Genomic DNA, 19,470 nt, shown 5'->3' with positions numbered 1-19,470 from the left:
AGCTATCTACATGGGCTTAAAGTACTCTTCAAGAGCTTCTTTTTGATATATGGTACATCTCATTTGGACACTTCTATCAAAAGTTATGGCAGATTTGGTCCAGCAGGGACTGTTTATTCAGCAAGTTGTCTACTTTGTTCTGGGACTATTTGTTGAAGATTTTATGGCTCCATTTGCTTCTGAAGTACTTCAAATCATGTATATAGTTGGGCCTTACTTCCGTTCTTCAAATTCAGCTCTTGTAATGGTCATTCTTCATTCATTTCCCATTTGTAAAGCTGTAAAATAGAGTAGTACTCTGTTTTATTCATCTCCTCTCTAGTTGTTTCTAGGTTTGTTTTTGAGGACAAAAACTTTTGGGAAGGGATGGATTGTAAGAAGCTGGGAATAGTAAATAAGTGTTAATAATGTTGATATTATGCCATGTCACACTGACATTGGTATAAAAGGAGAGAAGATATAATTTTTCATATCTTTTGACACATTAATACAATTACAGACTTTCTCTCCCCTTCTTGCTCATAGCTCCTATGGCTTCCTCATCTTTCTTGTCTTTCTCTCTCTAAATCTAGTCTTTCTCTCTCCTCGTCACTCTTATTCTCTCTCTTCATGTAGTCTTTCTCTCTCCTTTGCAGTCTTCTCTCTCCTCTTTCTCTCTCCCTGGTTTTCTCTCTGATAGAGGAGGGCAAGACGGAGAAGAGACAGAGGTTGAGGATGTGAAAATGGAGGAAGCAAAGAAATCAAGATGTGAAAATGAGAAAAAGAATAAACTTTTAACCCATTTAAACCCCAAAACCAGGTTAATGCAACTTCATATGCACTGTCCATCGTGTGATCGTAAATCCATAACCTTGTATCAGAATGCGATGAAACTTCACACGCACACTCATTAGGTGACCAAGAGCCCTTTTTTTTTTGAAAAAAAAGTATCTGCAGTCCCCTTGTCTGAAGTCTGGCGTCTTGAGCCACTTTCCTGGCAGGAAAGTGGCTCCAGACACCAGACTTTTCCTGCCAGGAAAGTGACTCTAGACGCTAGACTTTTCCTGCTAGGAAAGTGGCTCCAGATACCAAACTTCAGATCAGGGATTTGCAAGCACTTTTTCTTCAAAAAAAATAATTTGGGCTCTTAGCCATCTAATGAGTGTGCGTGTGAAGTTTCGTTGCATTCCGATATAGTTTAGTATTTTAAAAATTATCCCACACCAAAATTATGGATGGATTGGTAATTGAGAAATCAACATCGCGACTACTGGCCCTTAGAAACTTCGCACTTTTCCTGTCAAGAAAGTGGCTCCAGATGCCACACTTCGGACCAAGGGTCTGCAGGCATTTAAAAAAATAATAATAATTTGGGCTCTTGGCCACCTAACGAGTATGCGTGTGAAGTTTCGTTGCATTTCAATACAATTTAGTATTTTAAAAATTATCCCACACAAAAATTATGGATGGATTAATAATTGAGAAATCAGCATCACGACTACTGGCCCTTAGAAACTTCGCACCACATAAACTATACAAAGGCATTAGGAGTAAAGTCTACAACAAGAAATGGCAAATTTTTGTATGTTATTCCTATTGAAATTGACAGTGTTAACAAAAACTGTAAGTAAGAATTGAAAATACAGCGAAGATGCACAGTCAAAGTTGAGAGCGAAGGACAAGTGTAAAATTTTAATTCATATTTTAAGGGCGCATACAATAGTTTTGCACTGGGACATAGCCATATGTCAAATGCACGAGGATAACACTATGCCAAAAAAAATAACATTGCAAACTGTGTTCATTCCATTGGAACGAATGCATCCTTCACTGCTTGAAGATTTCTTACAAGTTGGAAGTCCTTGGGAGTTACAGTGATGCGCTTCACATGTATTGAGCATCAGTCATCAAGTCAACTAAAAAGGCTTCTATAGCACACTGTATAGTATGAATACATTCTTTTGTGAAGCGATCAGGTCTATCCTGACCTTGTGCCAAAAACCACCTCCTGCTTTCTATGCAGTAGAGGTCTTGCACAATCTCGCGAACAAGTCTCGAGAAGCTCGCCTTTGGAATGATGAGATCAAAAGAGCGTTGATACCTTCTAATTTCTCGCAAGGCCACTGTACCTGGCTTCCACTTGTGTTTCTTGTGGGGATGCTGAGGAGGACCCTTGTGAGGGCGACTTGAGGAAGGTGGATTAAGTTGAGAAGGGGGTGCATCTGAGCTAGTAGATGCTCCAAGGGGATGAACACGATATGGGGCTCTGAGCAGAAGCTTATTTGTAACTACCTTAGACCTAGCCATCTTTCCTACACAAGAGATGTGAGAATTCAATGAATAAGATAGAAAGTGAAACCCTCTTTTATATAACCCTAAACTGTGAGACTCATTCACATAGATGCACACTCTCTCTTTCTCTCTTAAACTATGAATTGCATTCACACTGACTCACATTGTTCATCTTACTATCTTAGCTCTTTTCGAGCCCATTTGCTGCCTTGTCGAAGCCTTGTTTCTAGCCACTTGGCATGGTTTTCTTTGGCACTTGAGGCTTCATAACACACTCTTTTAGTGACACAACGTGATTCCATAATGTCTACAGCCGATTCATCAGGACTTTCATTTGCTCTCTTTTGCGAGAGTTTAGCTTCATCTGCTACTATAATCCTATACCACCAAGATAGCAATTGGATCATTGAATTGCTACCATTCACCTCTCCACCATGATAAGTTTTTCTTTGGTATGCACCACGCACTATCCAATGTGAATTTTCCATCCCTTGTGTGGATCGAATTCCGATGCTTCCTTTTTTTGCAAAGTATGGCCCGTGTGCCTCAAGGATATGCTACAAAGACACATATCACACATGAGTAAAACTATGCTCAATAGTTTATACAATTCATACAATTTTAAAATATTAACTTAGTACGCACCATGTAATGTGTGATATAGCATTTGCCCCATGCTTCCACCATGTTTTCGTAGAAGCTATGTACAGCATTGATAAATTCTTGCTTATCTTCATTGTTAAACACCATCTTGCGAAGTAAGGGAGCCGATTTGTTAAGACTTATCCAAACCTTAGCTTTGGCCAATCTTGTTTTTTCTCCATTACTTCGATCAGGAACTGCAAAATGTAACTTTTTCCACCCATCGTAGTCCTGTGGCCTACGAACCATGGCATTCCCTTCCTCATTGATGGGCACTGAAGGAAACTTCCTAGCCTTTGATCCTCCAAAGCAAGGCTTTTTTGGCAAGTTACCAGATTTTTCTGATCTCTTCTCATCTTTTTCAATCGTCACTTGATGCTTGTGTAGCTCAATTTCTGATAGCACTCACTCCACATTTCTACACGTTGCAATGGCTTCTTTTTCTGGTTGTATCCTATAAGAAAAGTAAATGTATTCATATACAAGTTTCTCCATGATTCTGACAAAAGCATGCAATGAACAAATGCGAATATGATCCAAGGGAATGTTGAAAATGGGCTTCCAAGTGGGATCTTCTCTATTGCTGCGTGTCGGTGCAGCACTTGTCACCTTTCACTAGTTCTTCTTTCTGTCCTTTCCTTCCACCCTCTTTGTCAAGCAATATAGGCATGGATTCTTTGTATTTGCACCATTGGAGATTCCACACATGCATTTTAAAGTTTTCAAGTCTCCTGCAATATGCCATTCAACCAAGTATTGACCATACTCTTCAACCGAGAGCATCTCACCATGTTCCTGATGAATCGATGATGCTTGGAATGCTTGTGTGCATAAAGAATAGCTATAACACCTCAAATGTCTCCTTAGGAACTTCAAATGCAGCGAGCCACCACACATGATGCTCAAATTGAACACTAAAGTTCCATGGGCTGTTCTTGTCAAATTGTAAAGCTCTATTCATCAGAGTTACACTAACTCTTTCAAGCTTTACTCCTTTGACGACCTCAATTTCATCTAATTTTATAACAAACTCCAATTTACCATTACATTCCTCAACAAACATATTGTAGTACATTACCATTGCCGACTGCACCTTGTTCAAATCTAAATAGTAATTATTGAGTTCGGTGAACTTCACCTCATATGCATTTTTGGTCCCAACCTTTAGTGTTTCCACACATTGAACATGCATGGGATCTCCTATCAACTCCAAAACCTTTGTATTAAGTTGACGTGGGGCATCTATTAACTTTGAAGGTTGAGGAAGAGGCACGATTCTATTTCTCTTCAGCACATGACCAAACCCAGCCTTCACACCTTTGAATATCTTTGAGTAAATCGTTGTGCTAATGCCAGCCTTGTCACAAATAGATTGTGCATCCATAGTTGAGAAATCATTTGACACATCTTTTAATGTGCACTCAATCATCTTTTCCTTCATAGCCTTAAGCTTACTATTGCTCAAAGCGTTTTTCAGTGTACTTGCCTTCAACAATCTACTAATACATGATCCAACCTCACCCTCACCTAGGTTTTCTTTCTGAGCTACCTTACATGCTTTGATACGTCGCTTCCACTGGCTACTATTCACAATTAACTCATTGATTGGCTTCTTATTTCGTTTGCGCTCCTGTGTTATCTTGCTGTTGATCTTTCTCGAGTCTTCCAATTGTGCCTTTGCCTCCTCATATGAGATACCAATGTCATGGATAGTGTCCTACATTGACATAATTTGATTGTTTTGTTGAATTAAAGTGTCATTCAATTGTACCACTTGTCCTATGAGCTGTTGTATATGAAGTTGATGTGCAGCGATCACATCATGGCAAATTTTTATGGTTGCTTGGCAAGTTGTAAATACTTTGAATGCCTAATCATAGAGCTACCTAGCATAACCAAATAACCCATTTTCACCCTCGCACACATATTTCAGCAAATTTGTGATTCCAGGGAAAGTTGGAGGTCTATTGTTTAAGGGGTCAATTGGGTAGATTCCCCCATCAATCCACAAATCCACATGTTTTAATCCCATTTGCCTGTAACTTTGCAAAACCTGAGGGTTGACACTAGTACGCTGGGTTCTTTTGAATAATGGGGCATATTCAATCTCTACCTCAATATATAGCTTCTTCTTTCCTGTATTCATTTTACTATTAATAGAAACGGGGAGCCTACTTGGTTGTTACAAGAGGTAGAGTGGAGATGCATAGAAAGGCACACAAAGGTGCCAAGGGAAAGGAGGGTGTAAGTAATTCACTCTGTTAATGAAGGTTGCATAAACACAGAAGAGGTCACAATAGAGCCATGAGAGAGTATAGATATGGGGAAAAATAGCTCAGAGGGTAGGGATGTCCAAGACTTTTCGTATTTTAGATATTTCTATTTTGCCTCCAAAAACATATCCAAAAAACACGAAATCTGACTAGTTGGTTTGTTTTTTGACCAAAAGCTAGGATATAAAAAATCCCCAAAATATCTTAAAAGGAACTTCCAAATTTTCATTTTCCTTGTTCTCGATTAAAAAATCAATTACCTCGTATCTACTAATCATTTTGCATTGAAAATGAAGCACCACACTCCCGTAACTAACTCCTTTTTCAATATAAAATTTGGTTGAAAAAGACTTCTTGAATGAGGAGGGAGAAGGAATCTGAGTATATATTTGTAGATAAAATAAAAAAGGCAAAACGAGATTACAAAAATGGAGAGAGAGGAGGATTATTTTACTATTCTTCTCTCCTCTTTTCCTTGTTTTAAGGAGGAGAGAGGGGGGCTAAAAGACCCATTTGCGAGTTCATTTTTTTCCTAATGGGAGCCTCCAAAACTTTCTAAAATAGAAAAAATTATCAACACAAAAGTGGCCAAAAAAAGAAGCTCCATTGATGGTGATGATATGGTGGAGCCTCCAAATTTTGAAAAGCAAGGCAATTTTTTGTATACTTTGATGCAGTGCATCAAAATCTAGTGTAAATTTTACAAAATTTGATGATTAAAGATGCCTAATTCCATCATCTAATTATGCAGTTGAGTGAATGAATCGCACATTTTGTGAGAAGATTCGGTACATGCTATCCACATCTAATCTCTCGCAATCGTTTTGGGGAGAGGCATTTAAAACTGCGGGGCATATTTGCAACCGATCTCCACATCGTGCACTTTAAAGTGGTATCCTTGAAGTGGTTTGGTCTGCAAAACCTGCTTTATATGACCACTTAAGAGTATTTGGCTGCAAATGCTATGTACATGTACCTGTTGATAGTAGAACCAAACTCGACATGAAATCTCATAGAGGCATCTTCTTGGGTTATGGAGATGAAGGTGAAATGGGCTATAGAGTTTGGGTTCCAAGCATGAAAAATGTGCTATGCAGCCGGGATGTGGTATTTAATGAGTCAAGGCTGCTGAAAAATGTCACATCTAATGACTCAGACAAAAAGAAAGTTAAATTTCAGCATGATCAGTTATTTGAGCAGTCATTAGCCCACTGAAAATTTATCTCCTTTTCATGTTGATTATGGCAATCAGCATATCATTATTGACCCAGATGAAAATTGGTAGCAAGGGGATGCTAAACATCAGCTTGAGCACCAAAATCAGTATGCTGAAAATAAATTGCAATAGTTTGAAATTGTATTACAACAACTTGAACATGCAGTTTAGCAACCAAACAATGAGGTCATTGACATTCTCTTCGATGTGGATCCATTACCTGATAACACAGATAATTCGGTAAGAAGGTCTACATGTTTCAGGACGTATACAAAGATTTGATCCTTCTTTGAACTACATTTTGCTCACAGATGAAGGCGAGCCTCTTACGTATAAAGAGGCCCTATCATGTGACTTAAAGAAAAAGTGGAAGCTAGCTATGCAGGAAGAAATGAAGTCATTGTATCAGAATGATACTTGGGATCTGGTTACATTGCCCAAGGATAGGAAAGCCATTCCTAACAAATGGGTCTATAAAATCAAATGTGTGGATGGAAAACCCAAATACAAATCCATACTTGTGGCTAAGGGCTATACACAAAAGGAGGGCATTGATTTTCAGGAAGTGTTTTCTCCTATTGTCAAAATGACCACTCTTTGAGTGTTATTTACCATTGTAGCATCTATGGATCTTGAACTTGATCAGATGGATGTTAGATTTGCATTTCTACATGGTGATCTGAAAGAAGAGCTGTACATGAAACAACCTGAAGGCATTGTTATACATGGAAAGGAGCTTTTGGTATGTAAACTTAAGAGAAGCTTAACATGCTTCTAGACAATGGCATAAAAAGTTTGATGCCTTCATGCTCTCACATGAATTTAAAAGGATAGTGCAGATCATTGCTTATATATTAAGAAGGCTGATGATGGAAGTCTTATTATACTTGTGCTTTATGTGGATGATATGCTTATTACTGGTGGTAAGCATAAAAGCCAGATTAATGCATTGAAAAGACAAGTGAATTTAGCCTTTTCCATGAAGGATTTGGGTTCAGCTGAACATATTTTGGGCATGTGTGTAACACGAGATAGAGAGCAACAACTCTTACTTCACTCATAAGAAAAGTACATAAGCAAAGTACTTGATCACTTTTCTATGGCTGATGCTAAGCCTCTTGGTGTATCTTTTCCACCTTATCTTAAGCTTAGCAAAGAAGATTGCCCAAAAGATGATAAGGCCCAGGACTATGAAGGGTGTTCCTTATGCTTCAGCTTGTGGTTCACTCATGTATGCTATGGTTGCCACTAGACTTGACATTGCATACGTAGTGGGAGTTGTAAGCAGGTTCATGTCAAAGCACATTGGGAAGCAGTGAAACGTATCTTACGGTACCTTAAGGGCACACAAAGAAAATGTATTTTCTATGGCAAGGGTACGTTAGATCTGCAGGGGTATTATGATGCAGACATGGTAGGTGACTTGGATACTCGCAAGTCTACTAGCATGTACATTTTTACCTTGACTAGTGGGGCGGTTTCTTGGTGCTCTAGATTGCAAAAAATAGTGGCACTCTCTACCACTGAGGCTAAGCATATTTCAGTTGAAGCTTCAAAAGAAGTAGTTTGGCTTAGTCGTTTGGTCAAGGACTTTGGGCTGCCCACCAAAACACCTATACTTAGATGTGACAGCCAAAGCGTTGTATGCCTAGCTAAGAATGCCATGTTTCATGCACGCACCAAACATATTGATGTTTGGTATCATTTTATCATAAATACATTCTTTTATTCTTTGTGTGTACCACATTGGTACACAGCTATCAATTGACTCACTCTCACTCTATCTCACTATTCAACACTGTTCGGTCCTAGGTCATTGAGCTCCTTGATTAATGTGCCTAATCTCAGCTCTCTTTCTCTATATGCTTTCGCTTCAACTCTACTTCTTTTGTTCGGTGTGTACCACACTGGTCACCTATCTGGACTCACTCTCACTCTATCTCATTCTTCAATTCTGGGTCATTGCGCTCCTCGATTAATGTGCATACTCTCAGCTCTCTTTCTCTATCTGCTTTTGCTTCAACTCTATAGTTTTCTATCTCTCATTGTGCTAATGTGTCTCTCATTGTACTATGAATGCATTTTCTTGTCATTATCGACAAACTTCTTCCTATCAATCTATTAAAGTGTGGCCCTAAGCCTCTACATGTTTTGGAGACAACATGACTGAGGGTAAAGATCGACAATGGATGAGAAATGTGGATGATGACAATGAAGAGAGAGCATATTATGAGCATGCTCAAAAGGCATATGAGCACTTGAAGAGTTTGGTAGTCGCGTTGAATGGAAGGGAGGCCCCAACAAATCTCAAAATTGGGCCAATCCAGCTCATATGTAGTGGAAGGAGATTAACAAGGCCATGATTGTTGACATGATCAATAGTGTGGCCATGTTCAAGCATCAAGATAAAGAAAAGGTGATGGAAATTAAGCAAATGCCTTCATGATGGCATCAAGGTGTTCATCCAACCTCTTCACAATGTTGACTTCCTCTTATACCTGCCAAAGCTATTGTAAATGCACTTTGTGATCAGCTAGCCGGTGGATCTCTCATCAAATGAGACCCACCATAGCACAAAGGACATACTAGCATATTGTGTAACGATCATTTGAGATGATTTGCAATTGTTACTACAAGGCACCACATTGGACTTATATGCAAGAGAGGAGGCCTTGAAGAATAAGCTAGCCAAAAGAGAATTGGAGTTTTAACAAGTCTTGCAATCCCAAACACCATTGCAAGTGCATGCTCACATTGAAGAGTAGATTGACAGACTCATAAGGACTACTAAGTGTGTAGAGTACCACATTGTGGAGAGTGCTTCTTAATGGGTATTACCACAAGACCACTTCATGAGCACTATACTCCATCCCCATTCCATCAAGAAAAAAGTAGATATTCCCACAAGATTGAGAAATATATGTATGGGCTGCTTCAAGCCATTTGATAATCAAATGGACTCTTTATCGTGCAAGCATTATGTGCACCTTGCTTGCCTCATGCAACAAATGGCTCTTAACAACAAGTGTTCTTTTTGTGACACCCTTTTTCTTGAAGCTTTGTATAATATCTTTAGAATGTCTTATAGACAACCTCAAGAGGGAGATCAAGAGACTATTAGTAGTACTATCCATAACCTCTTCGATTGGAACCTAGATGTAAACACTTTGATGTAAAAATATTGAATGAGAAGCATTGAATGACAAGTAATAACTTTTTGATTCTTTGTCAAGAGGTGGCTTTTAGAATATATCAATTATGAAAATTTGAAACAATAAATACTTCTTTTATGGTACAAATTAAATGTGACATTACAAAGCTTATTGCTATAAAAAAATTTTAATGTCCAAAGGTAAAACATTAAAACATTTAAAGTTTTTTACATCAAGAAAAAAGGAGAGATGAAGCTTTCATGCTAATCCATTACTGCATCATCGTGTTCAAGCTTGATGAATGCTACTAGGGATTGAGTCATTTGACAAGCAAGATGATCCTCAATGTCTACATTCATCATTATCTTTGGATTTATCTGAATCTCAATGTCCATTGCAATGGTGCGACTTTCACTCTTAAAATGCTCAATCCCATTAGGGTTTGAGGCTTCTATCTCAATGTCATCATAATTTTACATCCATATGGGGCATACCCTCCTTATAGTCATTTCTCTTAAGACTCCACAACACCTTGTCATTGCAATACGTATATAACAACTTATTGGCCTTGTTTGTCAATGATATATTATGAATAGTACTATGCACATATTTATATGTGCTCAAATATTGCTTCGAGCTAGAGTTACTAGGACATTGCAGTAGTGTATACTAACTTCTCAGCTCTCTCTACTACCAACCATATGCTTGAACTAGTGATATGCACATATTTGTATGTGCTCCAATTTCATTTCGAGATGGAGTTGCTAGCACATTACACTAGCACATGCAAAACAAGGGGATCTTAAATGCAGACAAGTACCCCCTACATTCATCGTCCACCACTTGCATGCCGGTTGATTCTTGGCCATCTCCACCTAGGCATTAGATAATGAACCTTCTCTTAACCTTAATCTACAGATCTCCTTGACACATTCTTTGCATGATGTTTCACCCTTCCTATAGAACATGTTGATCACAATGTAGAAGTATGCGAGTACCTCACTATTGCTCATAAGTCCATGTCCCAATACTTTGAATCTTACAGATACACAACATTATACAATGGTGTAGGGATGCAACCCATATCCTTTGAACATATTTTAAGAACTGCTTTCTATGAGATGCCTTAAACAATTTTGCCAAGGCTTTGCAATGGAGACTTTAATCTCCTCAAGAGACTCTAAACTCCTATTGCACAATGTCCCATGTCATCCATGCTCTTCCCATATTTGCCACTCCTTCATCCATGTTGTGTATGGCATACATGACTGACATCATTATATAATATTCATTAACTACAAACTGCCACCACTTATTCTTGTTCAAATAATTAGAATGCAACTTGGTAGCATTATCCCTTACTCACACACTGCCTTGCCTCCCAATTGTACATATCCATGCATAAGAATGTCTCTATCACAATTTCCTTGTTTCAAAGTAAGGAAACTTTAACATGCAATATTTGAGCTTGGTATATGTGAAGTACTTCTCTTGAGAATGAACTTAACCATGCTCTTGCAATCATTAATAATGCTAGCAAAGCAAGCTATATCCTTATTTTTATACTAGTCTTTCAATACTAAATTAAGCCGAGTATTGTAACCACTATGCAATCTTTGGATATCACTCTTCTACAAGTCTACCTACCTTTTTATAGTTCTTTGCATTACCCATAAAAACTTATGCCACATGAGAATGTCCTATCTCTTCAATAGTCTTGCATAAAATCTCTACAATGTAGCCTCTTAAGTTAATTTTTCTTGTGCTATCTATGTTCTTTAAGAATGTCCCTCCCCTTGTTGCTGAAACCAACTTGATGTTTATTAATGGTCACTATTGAACATTGGACCAATCATTCAATACAATAGTACATCCAATCATATCCAAACTGCATAGAACAACCCTTTCAACCCACTCCTTCACCTTTGAGGGGCACTTAACAAGAAAATCGTGCCATATTGAGTGATAAGATGGTGGGAAAAAGCCAGCCCCAAACTCCCCAATTTTCTTCCATGCATGTTTTCAATTATCATTATCCATAGTTATCATTGTATGGATGGAAATTTTTTTAGCCCTAGCCAAGACCTCGAGAATGTCATCAAATGTATATCCTCTATATCACGTGCATTTATGACCTATTTATAAATATCCTTGTCTGTGAATTTTCTATGAATAAAATCTAATTATTTTTTATTCAATCTATAAATAACCCTTTTATATTACACACTTTTGTATGTAAAAAATGTATAAAAATGCTATTTGTTTAAAAAGTACCTTATTTTGAATCCATGTTATGTAGACATATATTCATGAGTAATCTCCCTAAGGCCAAGACCATATGCACTTCTAATTGTGTCATATGAAAAGTCTCATGGAGAGAGGTTTAACAAATGCTCACTTTGTTCTTGGATTGACAATGTTCCCTATCAAGTTGTACTTAAAACTCTCTAGAGTTAGAAGTATGGGGTATCTAAGATTGAGAAACATTCGACCGATTAATCATATCACTATGTGAGTCAAACATATCAAGTTCAACACATGATACTTGCAAACAAAAGCCATTTTTCTTTCATAGTGCTCTCGAATGGTTTTTCCTGCTTGTTTGGTGGCTCAATGTTGACACACATGCATTAACTTCTTTATACTACCAAAAAAATGGTCCCTAATATGAGATGCACCAAAAGACTTTACGATATGACAAAACTTATACTCCCAATGCATATATCCACATAGAAGACTTTTTGGCAAATCGCCACTTTGTCCCTGATGACTTGTTTTTGTGTTAGGACTTGACTTTGCATTAGGCTAATCAGAGGAAGAAGCATTGGCCGCCTTTAAAAATTAGTGAATTTGTGCCCTCATATTCTTGGATACTAAAGTATACATGGAGATAACAAATAATTGATCAATGATCATTACTCTATAATGTCACTAGCTACAAGTTACAACAAATCGTCACAATAAAACAAAACAAACAAGCAAGTAATATATGAAAGAATCCATGGAATAAACAAACAAACAAATAGACAAATGAACTCCATGATAGATAATTAAATATTCAATCATTTAAATTATTAATCTTCACTAAAAATTTAATTGCAATTAAAAATAATAGCATACACACATGCAAATGCTATTCTTACATTGATTTGACAACTATATACAATTCATAAACACTAATAATTTTCATGATAAAGTGAAAAATTATACTAAATCTTTTGTGCACAATGGAGTTACCACCATTGATGTATATATACCCTAATATATAGTAAGGTATCAATTCCACATGAAATTGGTGACTAAGGCCTTGCTCTGCAATGGTTGTTTCAGATAAATTGTGGACACTTCCATATTAAAGATATCCTTAACTTGGTTTGGAGTCATATGCACAACTTGCATTAGAAGGAGACACATTATTGATACATGTGTGAATATTTGATTTGGTACATAGATGGATGCACTTTCCCCTATCTAGCACAACATGGAGATCCAAACCTTTGATCTCATATACACATAGTTGACTAGGGCGCTTCAACTATATATTGTCAAGCTAGATACCTAGAGGACATAAAACACATTAATCCCACTACTAGGGGGATGAAGATGGACCTCCTTTTGAGGCCATTTTCTCCAACATATATATAACAAGTTAATCATTGGCTACAATATGGTTACACTTTCCACATGGTTTGAAATTTATGATGGGTCAATTTTTCCATCATCTACCAATTGGCAATAGAGGTAGCCGAATGTGAAGCAAGAATAGCAACCCCAATAGATCAAACATGACTACGTCATCTAGTGGTTGATACAAATGAGCAAGCAATACATTCTAGGTACCCATCCTAAAATGCGATGCCAAGGAGATTTCACTACCTCTTTCAAGCCACTTTTGGCCCATGCTCTTATGTCATAAGACTCCTTGATGATAGATGTCTCAAGCCCTTTCATTCAAAGCTTCTTAGACACAAGGAGCCAATGTTACAATGGCCAACAACATGACCCTTACAAAGTGCTAAAGCTAACTAACTATTATATACACTACTTCATACCTCTAGCCACACATGCCTCATTAGACTTTCCTGCCTCTAATGCGAGAGCATAGCTCAATAGGTCAATTGGACTTTCCTTCTTTTTTTCCTTTCTTACCTTTTCATTATATGACAAGTTGATGCACCTCACACCAAAGGGCATATAAAAGGAATTATAAAACCTTCAACTGGATAACGATGTAAATTCATAATTGAAGAAAATGCTCTACCTAAGGGAATGCAATGAACACAAAGCACACTACATCTTATTGTCCAATACACTACTTGAGAAAAGGGTGATATTGTTCAAAAGAAAGCTTGGACCTCCATAAAACACTATTTGACAAGTGTCAAATTGTTCAAAAGAAAGAGATATTTTGAAGTAGATGCTATTCGAACAAGGTTAGAGCAACTCCAAAAACACAAACAAGCTCATTCCTTACCATTCACTTGCTACCTCAACACAAATGAACCAAGGAGCTTCCATTATCAAGAAAACCAAAAGAAAACCCTATAAAGTGATATTGGCACAACTTAGAGCTAACTCACATGAGGTTTGTGTTGCTAAGAGGAAGCCAATGAAGGCATAAGTTATGTCACACCATTTTTGGTAGTTTATTTGGCACACGCGTAGCACCTCGATACACAACCAAAAATCCACTAATTCATCCTCAAGAATCAAACCTAGTTTCTCATGCTACATACAAATGCCTTATCAACTATCCTAAACACTACTTCATGTAGTGTTTTCTTTGGTCGCACCATGCATTTTGTTAGGGTTCTTGTTGCCTTCATTTTGTTGCTCCCTTCAGGTCCCCTGCTAGTCGATGCTTCTTCTCATCGTCTAGTGCTGGAGTTATACTAAGAGGACTTTCAGATGGGGTGTTTCAAAAAGGACGAAGCTTAAAGGAGTTTTTTTTCAACTTTCAAGTCTTTAGATGGTGAGTTTGGAGTAATTATCCAGAAAAATAGGAGACCAGGTTCCTTTCCAAAATCTTTTGCTGGACCAAACTCACGAGTCTCATAGATTGTTACTACTTGTTAGTAGGTCAAATAGTATTTACAACCCTGCATACCTCATGCTTGCATTTTGGATAACCCACAATTGCAGGTTAAAGCCAATAGACTTAGCTATGTGTGAACGTGACAAGCCTTAGTTTTGTCATTCAAGGGCGACTTTGTGAGGAGTTTTGAAAATATCCACAGGACAGTCCTCTAAAACACCTCTGTTTGCAAATGGCTGTGGGGTTATAACCAAGCCACTCCCCCTAATCCCTCTCTGTGCAAGCAGATGAGAGGGAGGTTTTCCCCTGCCACAACACCTCTCTTTTGCCCCCTGATCCTTCAACCATCCCCAGTACAGCCCAGCGAGATGCAGCTCTTAGGGTGCCTTCGTATCTTCTTAGGGTTACTTTGTATTTACACAACCCGTGTACTAAGCACTTAGATTGAGTAGGCATACACACCCACAACTATTCCAATACCCCCTTGCTCTTCATGAACATCACATCTACTATTACAGGGATTTTGTGTTTTAGCAAAACTTGTATGTTGTGCTCTCTCAAAACAAGGCTTGCCATTGCTGCTGAAAATTAGATAAGAAAATTTACCTTTCAGTCCTTATATAGCGTTTGTACAAATAATAGACGGGTTGTTCCCCTGAGTAACGAAATAATGTTACTCTTTGAAGTTAGCTAGCTTTGTGTGGGTGTGTAGACTTGTGGTGATATATTGAGCTATGGTGAATTGCTTGACTTCTGAAGGTTCAAGATTTGAATGCTTCATTTTGACCCCACTCCCTTGACATACCAACAGACGAGAGCATGCTCTGGATCCTTTGCATAAGCCCCTTGCAAGACCTACAGTTCTTCTACTGTAAGTATAAATCCACAAGAGCAAACTTTTGTGCGAATGCCAGCTTCTTCATCATAGCTCTGATGCTGCTCTGGAAATGTGTGTTCATGCTTGCTTGTCTCAAACTTCACATCATGGTTATCCTCAGAATCCAAAGGTTGCTTATCCATTGGCTTCAGTAACTTTGCTGGGGAGACGTCTGCAGAGGCTGCTTCAGGAGCCTGGTAGGTGGCTTGTAAGCGCTGTCTTACCATGACAGCACGGAACAACTGCCACCACCTTGCAACAGCTTGAATTTCCTTTTTCTTTTCTGCCTCAGCACTCCGCCTATGTTCTTCTTCCGCATATGCCTGTAGTCATTTATATCAACCAAAAAACCATTTAAAGACCTTTATGTTCTTCATATCCCCAAAATAGATGAGCATATAACAACTCGAGTATGTAATACCTCTAGCAAAACAGCCTCATACTCCTTACAAACAACAATCCCTTCAAAGACTGGTACAGATTTCCGATTCCGAATTTCAAATCCCACCATCGCAGGTGCAAAATCAATCTCAAGCTTTTTGGCAATGGGCAGTATCCTTGGCAAGCTTATATGTACCGTGCCTGGTGGCAGGCATTTCTCAGACCACAACTCCACATTTCCCCTTTCATTCTGTAAGATAAAAAACCAGTGCATCAAAATGTAAGAGTAAAGTATTTCCAGTTTAGACAAACATAGGATATTATACTTATGTGCACATTCACACAAAATCTGCTAATGGGTACGCTCAATGCATGCAACAATTGTACTGAAAATTACTAGCTCAAAGGAATATGGGCTGCTAATTACGCTAAGGCTTTGCGAGCTTTGACAACAAACACAATACATACAGTTGAAGTTTGCTCACTCTCTTTACTGATGGAGTTTTAGCTGTCATAGATAAAGAAGGTCATCATTTCATTGAGCTGCATGAGCAAAACCCTAGAGAATATCATTGTGCTCTTGTTAAATTTATGGCTACAGACGATGATTTTCCACTAAGGTTGACATGAGTCAGCCGAAGTGGCCCCTCTACTCTATGTGTAGACTGCTGAAGGTATGGTGTGGATGTTGTGGCCCCTCTACTCTATGTGTAGACTGCTGAAGGTATGGTGCGGATGTTGTTTCCCTAGCTGATTGTCATAATACAACAAAAAAGAATTTGTATCCTTTCTATCTATTTGTGTATTTATTTATATATTAAGTTTGTTTCCTTTGCACTTACTAGATGTAAAGAAAAGGGCATTAGAGTTGGCCATTGATGAGTGGTCACATGTTATGGTGGACCCATGCAGAGGGTTAGAGAAAAGATAGTACGCACTTCCACCTATATGACCTGATTGGGCGCTTGTGACCTGAACTCAAGCATATCAAGGTCAAGCATAGAAACATGGGACGGGGGACGGGGACAAGGGGAGGGATAGCACATTAAAAAAATGGATTTTTACATATAAAAAAATTTTAACTTGTCACATTGGACTTTACTGAAATACATAAAGAAGCACATTTTAAGCTTTAAAAACATTAGTTTTCATTGTATTTATTAGCATGTCGCCATAATGAACACGACGAGCAAATGACAAATGACAAACCACATGGATAAACTTTAAAGATCAATGTATTATAAAATAACATCTATCCACTATCATGGTTCACGTGACATGAAAACTTGAGAGTCCAAACTAAAAACAAATGTCAAAAGGACTAAACAGTAAAAGTAACTACTGACACCTGATCATAACATCTAACTTCACATACGCAGCTGATTGTGAGGCTGTAACCAGCCCTAAAGCAATGTACACAATGTATTACAAAATAGCATCTATCCACTATCATGGTTCATGTGACATGAAAACTCAAGAGTCCAAACTAAAAACAAATGTTAAAGGACAAATGTCAAAAAGACTAAACAGTAAAAGTAACTACTGACACCTGATCATAATATCTAACTTCACATACGCAGCTGATTGTGAGGCTGTAAACAGTCCTAAAGCAATGTACAAAAGGAAACATCGGCAAGGATCAACCCCAAATCTAGAGAGCATCATCATCATTTGTAGCAAAATGAGCATTTGCAGCTCTCAAAGTGCTGGCCTTATGATCATGGGTGCCAAGTACAGTCTCCATAGAATGAGCATGCTCCTCCTCTTGCTCCATCTCCCATTGGTGGATGTAACACTTCTCCACTCCAAGGCGAACCCTCTTCTTCGAGGCAATATGATCGTAGGTGCTCCAAAATTGCTCCAAGTAAGAGGAGTTCACTGCTTGACTCGAGATCCGGATAGCCAACTTCTACAACTCTAGCCCATTTGATCCAAAGTCCTCCCACCACAAAGGTGCCCCAATCTTGCAATGGTCCAACTAACCATCCATAGCTATAAGAGCTTGTCTTCTCTTGTATGTAGCAAGCTAATCTTTGATCTTATGCGTAATATCCACATCAAACACCATGCACTCTAGAATAAGCCTCCAATGTAGATTCACCTCAACATCATTTTCTTAATCCTTACCCTCAAAGTCAGAGTCCACAACAAAGGCAGATGAATGCAGAAGTGAATTGTAGGTATTTCACCTCCCAATACGTAGATCATGTATTTTCTCATATTTCTCAATAGCAAGTACTAAATCGTTTAACTTCTCGATCATCCTAACCAATACACTTTACCAATATATAGCTAGATACCATCAACAAGTCTCAAGAAGTGTACGATAGGATGTATCATTGCATCAATTCTTTTTACATCCTTCCAAAAGTCAATGCTCATTGCCTTTTCCTTGTATAACATACCCATGGGAGTGGTTGCTAATGGAGAAGTACTAAACTCATCACTGACAAATAACTATCTCATTGTACACATACACTCTCTGAGGCATTTTGCGAAGGAATTGGTGATTTAAAATAGAAGTCACAATTTGATTTGCATCATGTATCACTGGTTGAGGACCCAATCTAACTCACCAATATCCTTTAAAAGGTTGTTCAAACAATGTGCCATGCTGTAAAAAGACGTAATATGCTTGTATACTCCCTGAACAATGGCACCTCTGTGTTTCTCTCTCTGCGAGCTCACTATCAGCCATAAAACCAACCATGAGATGTGGCCCCAACAATCTCAATGGCTGAGATCCACTCAGCTGCAAGTTGATCTATAGACTTCCTAGTCCCCGAAGCATCATGTAATGACATAAAATACATATCCCCTCGTGAATAAGCCAAAATGCCATGGATAGATCTCTTTCTTGTGTCACTACATCTACTAGCAATGAATGTGACACCATTCTTCTCCCAATCTCTCTTTACATTTGTTGCAACTTGCTCCACAATATGCTTCTCCTTCTTGAGCAAGAGTGTAGGGGGTACGTAGTTGGGCCCATATTCTCTAACCTTCTTCAACATTGCCCTAAAGTAAAGCGACCTATGGATATAAAACGATGACACAATAAGTGTTATGATAACATAATAAAAGTGTAAATAATAAAGACTCAAAATATCATGGCTGTATGAAAAGCAATGTGGTCGTAAGAGAAGAAACGAGCCACAACTACATTTGTCTCCTCTTTTTACATTGAGTCGTCCCAGCTTTCTGCAAGAGTAGTCTGGTGACTAGTGGTTGAGAATGAAGGCATTGATAATATAAATAAATTGAATCCACGTGGTGTGGATGCCACGCTTGCTACTATAGATGAAGGTTTGAATCCATCAGTTGCTACTAATGCTGTCCTAGCCACAAGTATAGCCAAACTGATTGCTACTCGTACAAGCCTCAATGCAAATAGAGCCTCTTGACCGACCACGCAGTTTAGAAGCTCCCTCCTCTTCTCCAATGTGACATTGGGGCAAAATTGCATCTCCAATCTTGGCTTGTGCAATAAATGAACCCTTACTTTATTTGTGCCACTCGTACACTAATGGGACACAACTTGCATGGCCCAAGTGCACGATCCACCTCTGCTTGATGGGTATTCAATATTTACCTCGTCCCCCTATGACCATGTATTTGAGAAT

At 38.3% G+C, this 19,470-nt stretch overlaps 1 protein-coding gene across 3 annotated transcripts in view; it reads right to left on the bottom strand.

Annotated features, from left to right (window-relative positions):
* Positions 1 to 15,129: 15,129 nt before the first annotated feature.
* Positions 15,130 to 19,470, bottom strand: part of RAD4 (DNA repair protein Rad4 family) — a 160,763-nt gene continuing 156,422 nt past the window's right edge. For all 3 annotated transcript variants that reach the window (XM_087686125.1, XM_087686127.1, XM_087686126.1), the window contains 2 exons: positions 15,888 to 16,097; positions 15,130 to 15,789 (listed from right to left, as the gene is read on the bottom strand). In XM_087686125.1, the coding sequence (XP_087542251.1) occupies positions 15,445 to 15,789; positions 15,888 to 16,097 (555 nt within the window). In that variant the 3' untranslated portion in view covers positions 15,130 to 15,444. The remainder of the gene's footprint in view (positions 15,790 to 15,887; positions 16,098 to 19,470) is intronic.

This window comes from Lygodium microphyllum, chromosome 10 (assembly GCF_053477565.2).
Source record: "Lygodium microphyllum isolate KBCC chromosome 10, Lygodium_microphyllum_v1.1.10, whole genome shotgun sequence".
NCBI classification, from domain to species: domain Eukaryota; kingdom Viridiplantae; phylum Streptophyta; class Polypodiopsida; order Schizaeales; family Lygodiaceae; genus Lygodium; species Lygodium microphyllum.
This window is presented reverse-complemented; position numbering and strand designations above follow the sequence as displayed.